This window comes from Ceraceosorus guamensis (genome assembly GCF_003144195.1).
Source record: "Ceraceosorus guamensis strain MCA 4658 unplaced genomic scaffold IE81scaffold_194, whole genome shotgun sequence".
Taxonomy (NCBI): Eukaryota; Fungi; Basidiomycota; class Exobasidiomycetes; order Ceraceosorales; family Ceraceosoraceae; genus Ceraceosorus; species Ceraceosorus guamensis.
This window is the reverse complement of record NW_020290189.1, coordinates 1-12,453: the sequence shown is the minus strand read 5'-3', so window position 1 is coordinate 12,453 and position 12,453 is coordinate 1. Positions and strand designations below refer to the sequence as shown.

Here is a 12,453-nt window from a genome sequence, read left to right as displayed (position 1 = left end):
CCCCCCCCAACAGCGAAAGGTTTTGCAATACACGTTCCCCTTCTAAAATTAACACTTATCTCGGGCGTACCCTGGCTATTGACTGCGAGATGGACGCCCGTGCGCTCATCACGAGATGACGACATCGATGACAAAATCCACACCGTCTAGAGCTACAATCAGAATCACAATCAAAAGGTTACAAGCGCGGCGGGAGAGGTGTCCACAGCACGTCTCGCGGGGTGGGGGTGCGAAGGGTTGTGCGACAGGGAAAACATTGTGTGCGTCGTTCGCAGCCTTGAGAAGCGAGCATGAAGAGGGACCTCCAACAAGCACGTGAAGATGGCCACGCCAGGAGAAGCCGAGCAGGAGACCTCGGATCGCGGGATCGCGGGATCGCGGCATTCGCTTGGAAGCTGCCAGAAGCTTTGCCGGTAGAGCCTATCAACTTCTGCCCCCCGCTCTAAACCCCCCCACCCAAGCCCCCTCTCACACGACGCAGCGCCCCCGTCGAGTCCCGCCCTCATTTGAAGCCTTTGCTGATGCCTCGCAGCTCGTTGTAAATTTCCGGATGATAATTTGGCAACTTTGAGCTCATCAATTTGACCAAGCGCCAAAACGCATGGCCATCCACCTCGGCCCCCTCGATGGCGGGATAGGTGAGGTTTGTGGGCTGGCGCGCATAAATGGCCCATCGATCCGCCCTTTGGTCGACCCATTGCGGTCTGTGAATGCGGTGCGGAAAGGAAGCGTTGAGGAGGATGAATGTGTCTTTTCTGAGCAGAAACATGCTCCCAAAAGCTTCGAGCAGGGCATCGGCGCCTACATTGAACAAGACGATTGGCAAGTCGTACGTCGCTTCGTTGCCCTCCTCCTCTTCCGCCTCTGGCGTGCCGTACCCCTTGAGCACAGTCATACTTGGACCCAACGGCGAGGAGATATCCGTCATGAATCCCGTCGCCATTCCGCTAAATGCAAGCACCTGTTCCATGCTGAGCCGAAGCGAGAGCGAGGCGTCCAGTTCCGGTGCCAAACCTCGCCAGTGCGGCGCGCTGCTCGCCTCGCATTCGCGCGTTCCATTCGCAAGGTCGAGCTCGCCTGGCGGTAGCCGAATCTGATGGGACACAAAGGGCACCGCATAGCGTCTGAGAAAGACGCTCCACCACATGCAAAGCGCCATCCTCGCACATCTGATCGCTTCCTGCTCGCTCGACACTTCTGGCGCTTCCTCCTCCTCATCCTCCGGCAGAGCCAAATCGCTGGATGGTGAGAGGGCCGAGGAGGATGGGGGACAGCGTATGCCAAGCTCCAGCCTCGCTGCTGCAGCAGAATCTCGGCTCGCCCCTCCTCCGAAAGCCTTCTCAAGCAGATCCTTGCCGTACATCAACATTCGCTTCATCTCCCTTTCCTTTCTTTCTTCTGGCAACGGACACATGCTTTGCATCAGCACCTTTTCCTCCTCATCGACCAGTCGGTATGGGATATAGAGCGGGTAGCTGTCAGAGATGGATGAAGGCATGTACCCATCCACCACGTGATAGAGAAGCTGGCATTTGTCGAGCTCTGGCCTGTAGCCGCCGTGCAGATACTCGCTTTGGAGCAGGCTCCGAGGCGGCTGTGGGAGGATCATACGGTTCCGATCCGATGCCTCGCCTCGCAACCGCCGGTACTCGCTGGCCCAACGCTCAGCAGCGCCAGGTCGCAATCGCGCCTCGACGTGCTCTGTGGAAGCAAAGGCGATCATGGCCTTCTTGGCAGCCCGCGCCGTCTGCGACTTGAGCTTGCCAGCTTGCCTTCTTTTATCCTCAGCCGTGCTCGCCGTCTTGCTTGCGATGGCGACATCGCCCTGAGAGGCGGCCGCAGTCATTAGTGTCGGCGCATTTTCCGCCTCTGGCCCCTCGGCAGACGAAAGCTCTCCTTGTGGGCCCTGCCGAGCCTCGTCTGCTTGCGCACCAGCACACGACCTCGCTTCACCATTTGGCAAGCTGAAAGCCCCGCTCGTCGCCGTCGCCTCCGCCTCCATCTTGACCGGTGGCCACTCCACCTGCGTGCTCGGGTGCTCCTCCGCCGCCTCATCTTCCGCCTCTCTTTTGATCCGCTTGGCGCCCCTCTCTTGTGCTGGCGGAGGCACACGCCTGTCCTCGATGGGTGGTGTGTTGAGCTCATCAGAGACCTCGCTCAGCTCGCACAGCTCGCTCAGCTCAGAGTTGTCGCTGTAGTCTGTTGCATCATCGCGCACGGGATGGTGCGTCGCATCAGCACCGCTGTTGCTGCTGCTAACATGGTTTCCTCGCGGGCAAGCCGGTCGCATGTATATGCTTCGCACAGCTCCAGCCCGCTGCGATCGGCGAGGCGTCGCTACGTCGCTGCCGAATTCTAGGAGACTGCAGACAATCGGGACACACAAGCGAGCAACAACGAGAACCACACGCGATCAACCCCACCCAGCCTCACTGCTCACCTCATGCTGGCTGGCTGGCGGACTGGTTGTCCGCGATCGTCCCGGAGTAGCGTGCGCAGCGAGCGAGCGACCGAGGTGCCGCTCAGGGGCGGTGCACGTAGCACGTCATTGTGATTGTGACGAAAGCGGTCGGCTAAGAGCGCAGCGCTGCGATCGAGCTGCTGTGGAGTCGGAAGCGCAGCGAAGCGATAAGAGCGCGGCACTCACGACTGCAGCTGGTGGTTGTGATGATGTGTGCGCTGTGCACTCCTTTGACTCAGAATGTGAATGGGCTGAACGAAGCGAGTCAAAGGATCGGCAGAGCGTGCGCGTGCATGCATAGCGAGCCATGCGCGCAAGCCAGCCAGCCAGCCAGCCAGCCAGCACAATCAAGAGTCGCGGCCGCCGGTGTCCCTCCCTGCGCGATTGCACAGCAAATGCACGGGCCGCTGTTTTGAACGCGCGGGCGTGCGCGTCACGTTAGAATCACGTGAATAGCCGCGGTGCAAATACGCACTCAAGACTCATCAGGCTTGGCGCGACTCAAGAGTCATCAACAACTTGACTCTAGACTTTGTTGCGTGTAGGACGTTGACTCGCGACTCTAATCGACACTACAGACTCACGACTGCTACACTCATCAGACTTTCATTTGCCTCTTCGGAGTCAGCATCGTGAATCGTGAATCGTGAATCTTATATGCAACAGCTCACGACTCTTGGCTGTCGGCGGGTCGACACTCACGTGATTCGCCAATCAACCAGAAACGATTCGCGCTGTCGAGCCAATGCGCAGACGTAGTTTGATCCGGTCCGTCCCTCGACGCGATCATCGCAGACACTCATCGATCCATTGCAGGCATCTCAGCAATCTTGTCTACAGTCGTACCGCTTCCTCAGGCCAGCTTCCATTCTATGTACTTGTCATTTCCCGTGGCTGCGTAAATTCATATGAAAGGCAAGGAAAGAGGCCCACTGAGCCGCACAAAACGATGACCACTGAATGAGACACCCTTTTTCAGCTTTGACTCGCAATTGCTTCTTTCAAGATTCGATCGATGGCGGAAGGACTTCTGCAGCGGTCAAGATGACGCATCGAAGCCTGTCATTAAAGACTTTCTACACCACCGCCACAGTGATGCACTCACTGAATGTGCGCAGCGTGACCCACGCCTTTGAGCACCGTCAACTTGGCCGAGGACATGACCTTTGCGAGGTGCACCGAATTGCAAGGTTTGATGACGTCGTCGTCTACTCGAAGACGCAAGACGGGTGTAGACGTGAGCCAAGAGTCGGGCACCGTGTTGCGGACTTCGTCTTCGCTCACCGTCGCCCGTAACGATGGCCACGTACGGCACCCTCTCGCCGATCATTTTCAAATCCTTGTCTGGAATGTGATGCGTCATCGTCGCTGCTATTCTTCCTACAGCTGCGTGTATGCTGACCTTGGTCGTGTTGCGGGCGTTGAGCTGAAATGCCTGTCGGGTGCAAAATGTATCAGCTCAAGGTCGCTCGTGCATCTTGTAGCTCTCAAGCTCGGCACACCTCGATTATAACGTGCCTGCGAGTGCGGTGAGTGCGCGCATGCTCTACCATCTCGTCGAGCCACTTCTTGGGAAAGAGTGTCTTGACAAAGAGCGCGGCTCTCGTGGCTGCGTCGTCCCAGCCAGCTGACTGGAGCAAGAGCAGTTGGCCCACTGCTCGTTGCCCAGTCCACTGCGTTTATTCAAAGGGTGATCGATCGCGCAGCTCAGAGATGTGCGTAAAGAGAAAGGGACGTTCAGCTGACGTACAGGAGGTAAAGTATCGAGCAAGCCTTTGCCAGACGAGCGACCGCTGTGCGTACTCAGCAGGACCAAGCTAGCCCAACGGTCCACGCACTGCCGGGCGCACTCGAGCGCCACCATACCGCCAAACGTCTCTCCTACGAGGTGCACACTGCGATCCTGAATCCACCGCCCTCCGAGATGATCCAATACTTCCAGTACGTCTTGTGCTAGCTCACTCGTTCTGTGCGCCGGAGCTCTCTAATCAGCCTCCAAGCGACCGACAGAAATGCACGCTGAACTCACTTGTAGCGACCCTTAGGGGCAGTGCTGCCTCCAGAGCCTCGCAAGTCGATATAAAGACAAGATAAGGACAAGTCGCAGCTGCACTCGCTCATCTTGCGTGACGCGTTTGGTTTCTGAGTTTTCTTTCAACGACGCAAAACAATCGTGATGGTGCACGCACTTGTATGGACCACCTAAAGTATGCGAGTGAGGTGAGATATGTGATAACCCACAGCTCGTGTTTTGCCCTCAACTCACGTCTCGCTCGAGCTCAGCAAGCCTGGGAGAAAGACCATCTTTTTGGGTCCGTGTCCGACGATGTGATACTGGACATTGATGCCCAGAGATGACCTGCGACTGACGACCACTCGAGCAGTGGTCATGATGTCCTTCGAGAGGCGTTCCCTTGGCAGCGCTTCCATTTTCGACACCATGATGGGCGGCAAGGGAGCACGGTGTGGTTGTGATGAGCCAAGGCGCTCCGGCTTGACAGGAGCGCCTCGTGATTGAGTATTGTGTCTTGGAGTGTGCAAGCTGGTGGGGTTCACTGACGACAGCGTAGCGACGTGGCATCCAAGAGAGCCGATCGTCGAGAGCTGTTGTCACGACAAGCAGCCAATCCGCACTCACAGACTCCGGCAGCTTTGAAACCCGCTCATTCGGACATGCCGTATCTGCCACCGCTCAGCGGGGTCCAGCAGCAGATAATGCCGACAGACTTTGTGCCGCGCGCAGCAAGCAGCAGCAGCAGCAGCAGAGATCATGCATGCGTGGAGCGCGCGGTCCCACCGGGCTGCGCAGAGGACGAGCGCTCATTCAAAGACGCCGCTGCTGCTGGAGCTTATGGGCGCGAGGCGCGCGCGACCCTCGAAGTTGGGTCGATGTTTGCGCAGCGTGCAGCTCATCTCCTCTGACGCACATTCACGTTTCAGGCGCCATGTGCGCAGAGACGGACAGGGCAGCAGCGAGCCCCTGTGTTTCAGTGGTCTGAAGCACATCCGCCAACCAAGGTTCCAGATCCGCCCATGTCGGTCCGGCAGAGAAGAGCGGACTAATACCAAAGTCGGAGGGGAGAAAGCTGGGTGAAGGAGACGTCGCTACGCTCATCCCACGTTGCATGGGCGAGACTGCTCGAGGTAAGCAGCCATCGAAAGACACCCATGGCGCACCGAGGCCCTGCGTCTGAGAGACGGGAGGGGTACGGTGCGCGTTGTTCACTTGTCCCCCGCCTTCTCGAACAGCAGCGGATTCCTCGTCGAGCTCGATTCCTGGCAACATTGAATCGCTTGCAATTTTGTGGCTCCATAGAAGCTCTTCTGTCCTGATCAGACACGTGATTGGTCCCATCGGACCATTCTCGTCACCCTCGTCTGCACTTTGACATTGCTGAACGGCCAGTCGAACTTTGCTCAAAGTCAGCTGACGCTCCATCGAAGTGACTTGAGCGGTGGAAGAGGCTATCAAATCGAGCATCAGCACCGTGCAAGCGCTCGCGACGCTCGTGACGTTCATTCTCAGATTGTCGATGACTGGACAGATTCCTCTGATTTCATCTTGAAGTTCAAGCACGTGCGAACCAAATACCCGCAGATGCCTAGGCACTTTCTCGCCGAATCGAAGTTTGGATGTGCGGAGGCACAAGTGGAATACTTGTTGATGAAGCATCCATCGGTGTACTTGAAGCCGGCCAGCTTCGAAGTCGCCCATTTCCAGTCTCAGTCGAGCTGCGTCAGCAGCAAGGCTGTACTGAGATGGGAGCGCATCCATGAATCGGCACACCTCTGCCACGCTTGCGGCGCTTGCTGCTCGATCCGACGCGCTGTGGAGCCGTGCATCGAAGAACTGCCGAGCAAGTTTCGCAAGACCAATGTAAAGAGGCACGAAACCGACCAGCGGATCGTTGGTCTGCGTATCAGTGACGTCGGGAAGCCGCGCGTTAAAGTGCTGGGGGTGTATCGAGTAGGATTGCCGATGGAAGCTTGCCATCCAATCTCTGCTGACCAGGTGCCACCTGCGTAAAGAGTAAGCAGTCGACGCGTCAACTCAGATTGGAGTACGTCACGGCTGCGTCACTCACCACAAGCGAATTTCGAGCTCCTCTGCACGCTGCGTTGGCGGATCAGCCATGCTACCGCGCTGATGCAAGCCAAGCGTGTGTGCACATCGAACAGCGTGGTCGAAGATGCGATGACGCGTGCATTCATCTTCCAGGTCCGTCAGCAGGAGTACCACCAGCGCTTGTAGTCCCACAAAGCGGCATGGACGAGCGAGCAGATGCTCGTGCGCGAGTCTCATCGCGCGTTCGTGCAACTGCAGGGCGGTTGCGCGAGCGTAATGTCCGCTCTGGCGGTGGTGCAAGTCTGCCAAAACACTGCTTGGAGCCACCTGGAGGCTGACGGCTAGAGACGTCTGCACCAGACAAAGCTCATCCCACTGCAAGGGATCCGAGTCGTCGATGCATCGGTCAAGCAATCGCAGCAGATCATTCAGATCAATGCAGTAGAGAATGTGGATCAAGCAGCGGTCCCGAAAGACTCTCTTGAGCAAGCGCCGGCTCTCGTCTCTCGTGCCGAGCAGGGTACGAGTGCAGCGCATCTCTGAAAGTCTCGCTTCGGTAGAAGACCGGCCAGTCGACGGAAGACTGGGTGGTGGTGGGGACAAGGTGACGGCAGATTGCTGCGATTCTCCAGACGAGCACTCATTGCCCTCGTCATTGACTTGATTGTCGGATCTCGGCGCCGGCGCAGCACTACTATCGAACGGGCTCGGTGTCAAGAGGTGGCTAGCATCCGCATCCGATTCCGATTCCGCTCCCGCTCTTGCTCTTTTGCTTGATCGCTTCTTGCGCTGTGCTCGCACGCAGAGGTGCGCAATGTCCGATCTGACGCACCGCGAGCATGGGTGTTGGCCGTTGCAACGCTGTTTCTTCTCCTGGCAGCGTACGCAGCTGCGATTCAGTGCCATTTTGCGGACCTTTTGCTGGTCGAAGACGTCTTGACTGCTCGCTAGGATGATTGTCCTCAACAAAGTCGTAAAGTAGACTTTTCTCGCACCATTTCGGACGGAGTCAGCCTCAGCTTCTTTGCTGATGTATCACCGTCAACCACCAAACGGGCGCTTTGCAGATGCTCAGTCGGATCTACAGTCACGCTGAGTGACGAGTGAGTGAGTCGTGAGCAGCGAGCGAGCTGCACCTGCCAAAGTCCGAAATGCCCGCGTGGAGAGGTGCCAGGCGTAAATGATTCAGGGACTTGGACGCGCGCATGCTGCAGGGTCCTCTCTGCGCGTTTTGCCGGTGCACGACGGCGAGGAGATATTATAAAGCCGACGCGCGGCTTTGCGAGCTGCGCAGCAGGCAAATCTCCCTGCGCGCGTGAAACACTCGACGACTCGACTCTGCAAAGGGAGCGCGCGCGGGGTTCTCCACCGAAAACTGACGTTCTTCAAGCTCACATGGCAGTCACGAGTCTTTATTAGCACCTGAACGTCATCCACTGGTGCGACGTCAGCAAGCAGCGACAGACTTGAGTCAGATGGTGAAGCAGGACGACGCGATGACGCAGCCTCGCTAGGGCAGCGAGCCAACGAACCGCGAAAGGCGGCAAGGATTAGCAATGAGCTTGCTAGACAGTCGTGCTACGGCCGACTGATCGATGTCGCGCCTTGCGCTTGGTGACGACGAGCCCAGTCGAGAATCTTATAAAAACAGCACACGCTCGACATCACCTCACACTCTGGTCGTGTCCCAAAAGTTGCCGCCTTCCTTTCCCTATCGACTCCGGCGTTACGTGGACTCCGCATGATGACAAGACAGCAGAAAGCGAGTCCAGAGGCTGCGCTGCCCTACGCCATCATTACTGGCGGATCCGAAGGCATTGGGGCGGCTTTTGCTTACGAGCTAGCATCACGTGCAACACACAACATCATCCTCGTCGCGCGCAACGTCAAGAAGCTCAATGACGCCCAGAAGGACATCGAGCAGCGCTTGTTCACCGCCAAGGGTGACTTGGTACGGAGCTTCTCTGTGCAAAGCATAGCATTGGATCTCGCAGCGCCGAACGCTGCGCAGGCCCTGCAGAATTTGACAAAGGTGAGACTGTCGGAGAAGAATTGCACTGCTCTGGGCTTATGCGTCCTGTCCCTGCTGTCCAGGATCTGCCAGTAACGCTGCTCATCTTGAACGCCGGGACCGCGGTCGCAGGTCCGTTTGAAGATCAAGATTGGGCACGAACGCGCACTGTGCGCTCTTTGCCGCATTTGCGCGCGCTTAGCGTTGCCCGACACGGCTGACGTCCTACTTGCCCCCGCAGATGAATGACCTAAATGTCGTTGGTCTGACAGACGTCATTCAAATCTTTTTACCGCGATTGAAGAAAGAGGCGCGTCTCCGAGCGGCTTACAACTTGCGCGAAAGCCCCGTCGGCCTTGTCACCCTTTCGAGCATCGCTGGTGCGTCGAGCGTGGGGATGGAATGACGCACCTGCCCACGCTGCTAACGTTGTGCGCTCCTCAGGTCTTATGCCGGTCCCTGCCATGGCTGCATACGCTGCTGGCAAAGCATACGTCTTGTCTCTAACGGAATCCATCCACCACGAGCAGCGTGTTCAGGGGACGGAAGTGCACGTCACTTGCGTACTGCCCGGCCCGACTAGATCTGCGCTTTGGTCCTTGGTACGTCCATGCCCGGTCTGCTCTCCGCACCTGTCACTGGGACTTACGCTCCTTGAATGACAGGACGGCGGAAGACCCTCCAAAGTGCTTGTTCCTTGGACATCTGCAGAGTTAGTCGCTCGCGCAGGAATGGACGGTTTTATGAGCAACACTGCAGTCGTCATTCCAGGCGCACACAACAACATTACAGCTTTTAGTTTGCGACTGGCCCCGAAATGGCTCATTCGCCGCATTTCGTCCGTCGCAATGAATCAATGGCCAGACCAGAGCGAGACCGTAACGAGCACAAAAGAGCATCGCTGGACTTCGAAGCACTCGGCAGCACGCCCGACCATTTCCGTCCTAGCTGCCGCTATCATGGCTGCATTGCTCTTCCTGCATGGCTTTCCTAGTCTGCTTTCTAGCCCATCCAGCCCGTACAGATGGATCTATCGCCGAATTGGATGGATGGACCAGGAATCCATCAGCTTTCCATTCTTGCTGACGTTTCGAGAAGCCGTGAGTGACTGTGGTCGCGCGCGGCGTGGCGGGCAGCGGCAGCGGCAGCTAAAAGGCGTCAATCTCGCATCACGTGGCAGGATGACCGCCTCTTCTTGGAGGATCGCGTCCAAAATCAGCCAACATATTATCGTTGGGGGCATGCGATTCCAGCATTCATCTGGACGTGCTGCGTACCCTTGCAACACTCTTCCCTGATTCGTGCTCGCTATCCAAGCTTTCACAAAATGAACGGATACGTCGTCTTTTCCATTTCCGCTTTGCTAATGACTACCGGCCTGGGATTCTTGGTGCGGGGCACTTCCCACTCCGAAAAGGGCCTGCTGACCGTGCACCACGTGCCTGGACATCCCTGGCTCATCTATCCGACCTTCGATCAGGATCTTCTGCTAGTCACCGCCCTGCAAGCTCCGACGTTGCTGCTAAGCCTGCAAGCGGCTCGAAGGCGCGAATTCGCTAGACACCAGTATTGGGCTACCATGTTCACCATCGCGTCTTACATTATTCATCTCGACCGACTCGGCTTCACCCTCATCTTTCTCATCGGTGGCGTGCTCCAGCACCTGCCGTCGAGCATTCAAGCGCGTCTACCCGAGTCTACCGAAGACAAGATGACGTACGAGCTCATGGCTTTCTCCCTGTCCGCGCTGCTCGGAGGCATCATTGGGCTAGCTTGGGCATTCAAAGCGCATCGAAGCTTGACTGCAAAGCACGGTGCATGAGCAGTTCGTGCGGTGCACTCGGGGCCATCACATGTATCAGATACGCTCAAGCAGAAAGTGCACATGATACGTGGACGGGCTCGCAAAATCATCGACGTGTGCAAGCTCCCGCGTTCCTGCATTCGACGCGCGAAAAAGGCGATCGACCTTTAAAGTGGCGTAGCACGTACTCGCACAGTCTGTTGGCTGATTGTGTATGTGATGCGATGCTGCTGACAAGGTGTCGTTCTTGTATCGGTCAAGCCAGCTTCAGCGAAGCGCGCAACATGGGAGCAAGTCGCAGCGCTGCGGAAGAAAGTAAACGCGCTGCTCGACATGGATGCTTTCAAGGTCTGCAAGCGGGAAGCATGCATGTGCCTACGAATCCGAGGTTCGTCGTGCGCACGTTGCGGAACGCTGCGCAATTCCAGCCTTTGCATCGTTCGGGCATCACCATACACAATCGACTCACAGACTCTACCAATGTGAAGACGAATCGTCTCCGAGGCCTCGCGTTCGTACTCTTCCGCGCGCGCGCGCGGGCGCGGGCCGCGGGCTATGCGGACATGATCAGTCCGCGCCAGCGACAGCAACTCGGCCAGCAATTTGATCGGTCAAGGATATATTCAACGTAAAGTGGAAAGATTGGCAGGGCGGCATTAGCTCAGTTGGGAGAGCGTGAGATTGAAGTTATTCAATATCATTCCGATCGGCACGGGGTTCGACCCCGGCGCGACGCGGATCCTCAAGGTCCTTGGTTCGAACCCGAGATGGCGCACTTTTTGTTGTTGAGCTGGGCGCGTCTGCACAGGTTCCTCAAAAACTCCGACACTGGCGCGCAGCACAGTTTCTTCGAAACTCCGACCATTTCTGTAGAACGATCAGCAAAGGCGCTCATGCGCGAGCAAAGCGATAAGAAGCGCTAAGCAGCTTTGATGCTCGTTGCAACATTACCCAAGTGGTCAAGATGAGAAATCACTGCTTGGAAGAGCCAATAGTAGGTTGGCAGTGGTAGATGCTATGAATGGTGCAACGATGTTGCAGAGCTTGCCAACAGCGTCACGGTTACAAGGTTGTCCCATGTATATGCCCCACAATACCAAGCGCATAGAAGCGGAAGCGCAAACAGTCTAGACGCAACAAAAATATATACATACATATATGCCCCAAGACTTACACGGCGCGAAAGCGGATGCGCAGACAAAAGCCCCGACAAAAGCTGAGTGCGGAATTCTGCAGAGGTTAAAAAAGCCCCGCCTATATATATGCCCCGAGACTTTTACGGCGCAAAAGTGAATGCGCAGCCAAATCCCCCGCCAAAAAACGCATCCGGACGTCTGCAGATCTGCAGACTTTCACTTTTACGCCGTAAAAGTACGCAGACAGATCCGTGCCATACGCGCCATACGCGCACCATACGCTGTTTGCGGCCCCACAGACTCCCACTTTCACGCCGTAAACGCGGCGCATACACAAGACTCAACGCATGCCATACGCGCGCGCCATGCGCGCGCCATATGCGCTGCCATGCGCGTTTGTAGAGCACATTGAGGAGTGTCTTGTGGCAGAAAAGTTTTGGATTTTCGATAGCCGTTTTTGCGTGAGGAGGCGCAAAGCGCAAGTGCGGGGTGATTTTGGCTGGTGGCGCCTCTGAAATTTGGGAGTTTATGTGACCCTAGCAGGGTTTTGGAGAGGGTCCAAGGAGTCATTTAGCATGTGTGAAGGGTTTGGGCTGGGGTTGCAAACTCATGGAGTTATGAGCTTTCAAAGTGCCAAGTGCGGTGAGAAGCACTGAATGAAGTGCACCAAGGGGCACTGGGGGGAGATGCAAGAGCGCTGGAAGAGCGCTGAGCTGAGGTTGAAGTGCGCAGGCTGGCAAGTGCGCTGTAGTGATGTGGAGGTGGCAGTGTTGGGCGCTCTTGCAGGCAGCGCTGGGGTGCGCCATAATGATGTGGAGCAGGCGCTGGAAGAGCGCTTAGTGGTGGCCAGTGCGCACAAGCAGGGAGATGCGCTGAGGTTAGGGTTAGGGTTAGGGTTAGGGTTAGGGTTAGGGTTAGGGTTAGGGTTAGGGTTAGGGTTAGGGTTAGGGTTAGGGTTAGGGTTAGGGTTAGGGT

General features: G+C 56.8%; 5 protein-coding genes across 5 annotated transcripts; 1 reads left to right on the top strand and 4 right to left on the bottom strand.

The window, feature by feature from the left end:
* Nucleotides 1-80: 80 nt before the first annotated feature.
* Nucleotides 81-442, bottom strand: IE81DRAFT_327183 (hypothetical protein). Its single transcript, XM_025515034.1, has one exon. It carries the CDS (start codon nucleotides 382-384, stop codon nucleotides 109-111), a length of 276 nt encoding a protein of 91 aa, XP_025365914.1. The 5' UTR covers nucleotides 385-442; the 3' UTR covers nucleotides 81-108.
* A 31-nt stretch (nucleotides 443-473) lies between these two features.
* On the bottom strand, nucleotides 474-2,700 carry IE81DRAFT_327182 (hypothetical protein). The gene has a single exon (XM_025515033.1). It carries the CDS (start codon nucleotides 2,288-2,290, stop codon nucleotides 503-505), a length of 1,788 nt encoding a protein of 595 aa, XP_025365913.1. The 5' UTR covers nucleotides 2,291-2,700; the 3' UTR covers nucleotides 474-502.
* A 590-nt stretch (nucleotides 2,701-3,290) lies between these two features.
* On the bottom strand, nucleotides 3,291-4,589 carry IE81DRAFT_327179 (alpha/beta-hydrolase). The gene is made up of 6 exons (XM_025515032.1): nucleotides 4,491-4,589; nucleotides 4,212-4,428; nucleotides 3,964-4,134; nucleotides 3,746-3,896; nucleotides 3,567-3,669; nucleotides 3,291-3,491 (listed from the first exon to the last, which is right to left on the bottom strand). The coding sequence occupies exons 1-6, from the start codon at nucleotides 4,580-4,582 to the stop codon at nucleotides 3,437-3,439; spliced, it is 789 nt and encodes a 262-aa protein (XP_025365912.1). The 5' UTR covers nucleotides 4,583-4,589; the 3' UTR covers nucleotides 3,291-3,436.
* Nucleotides 4,590-5,390: 801 nt separating this feature from the next.
* Nucleotides 5,391-6,596, bottom strand: IE81DRAFT_350781 (hypothetical protein; the record flags this gene model as incomplete). Its single annotated transcript, XM_025516600.1, has 2 exons — nucleotides 5,391-6,480; nucleotides 6,547-6,596. 2 exons carry the CDS (start codon nucleotides 6,594-6,596, stop codon nucleotides 5,391-5,393), a joined length of 1,140 nt encoding a protein of 379 aa, XP_025365911.1.
* Nucleotides 6,597-7,844: 1,248 nt separating this feature from the next.
* Nucleotides 7,845-10,441, top strand: IE81DRAFT_327171 (NAD(P)-binding protein). Its single transcript, XM_025515031.1, has 6 exons — nucleotides 7,845-8,559; nucleotides 8,622-8,708; nucleotides 8,780-8,918; nucleotides 8,983-9,140; nucleotides 9,204-9,638; nucleotides 9,719-10,441. The coding sequence occupies exons 1-6, from the start codon at nucleotides 8,269-8,271 to the stop codon at nucleotides 10,358-10,360; spliced, it is 1,752 nt and encodes a 583-aa protein (XP_025365910.1). The 5' UTR covers nucleotides 7,845-8,268; the 3' UTR covers nucleotides 10,361-10,441.
* The last annotated feature ends 2,012 nt before the right edge of the window (nucleotides 10,442-12,453 follow it).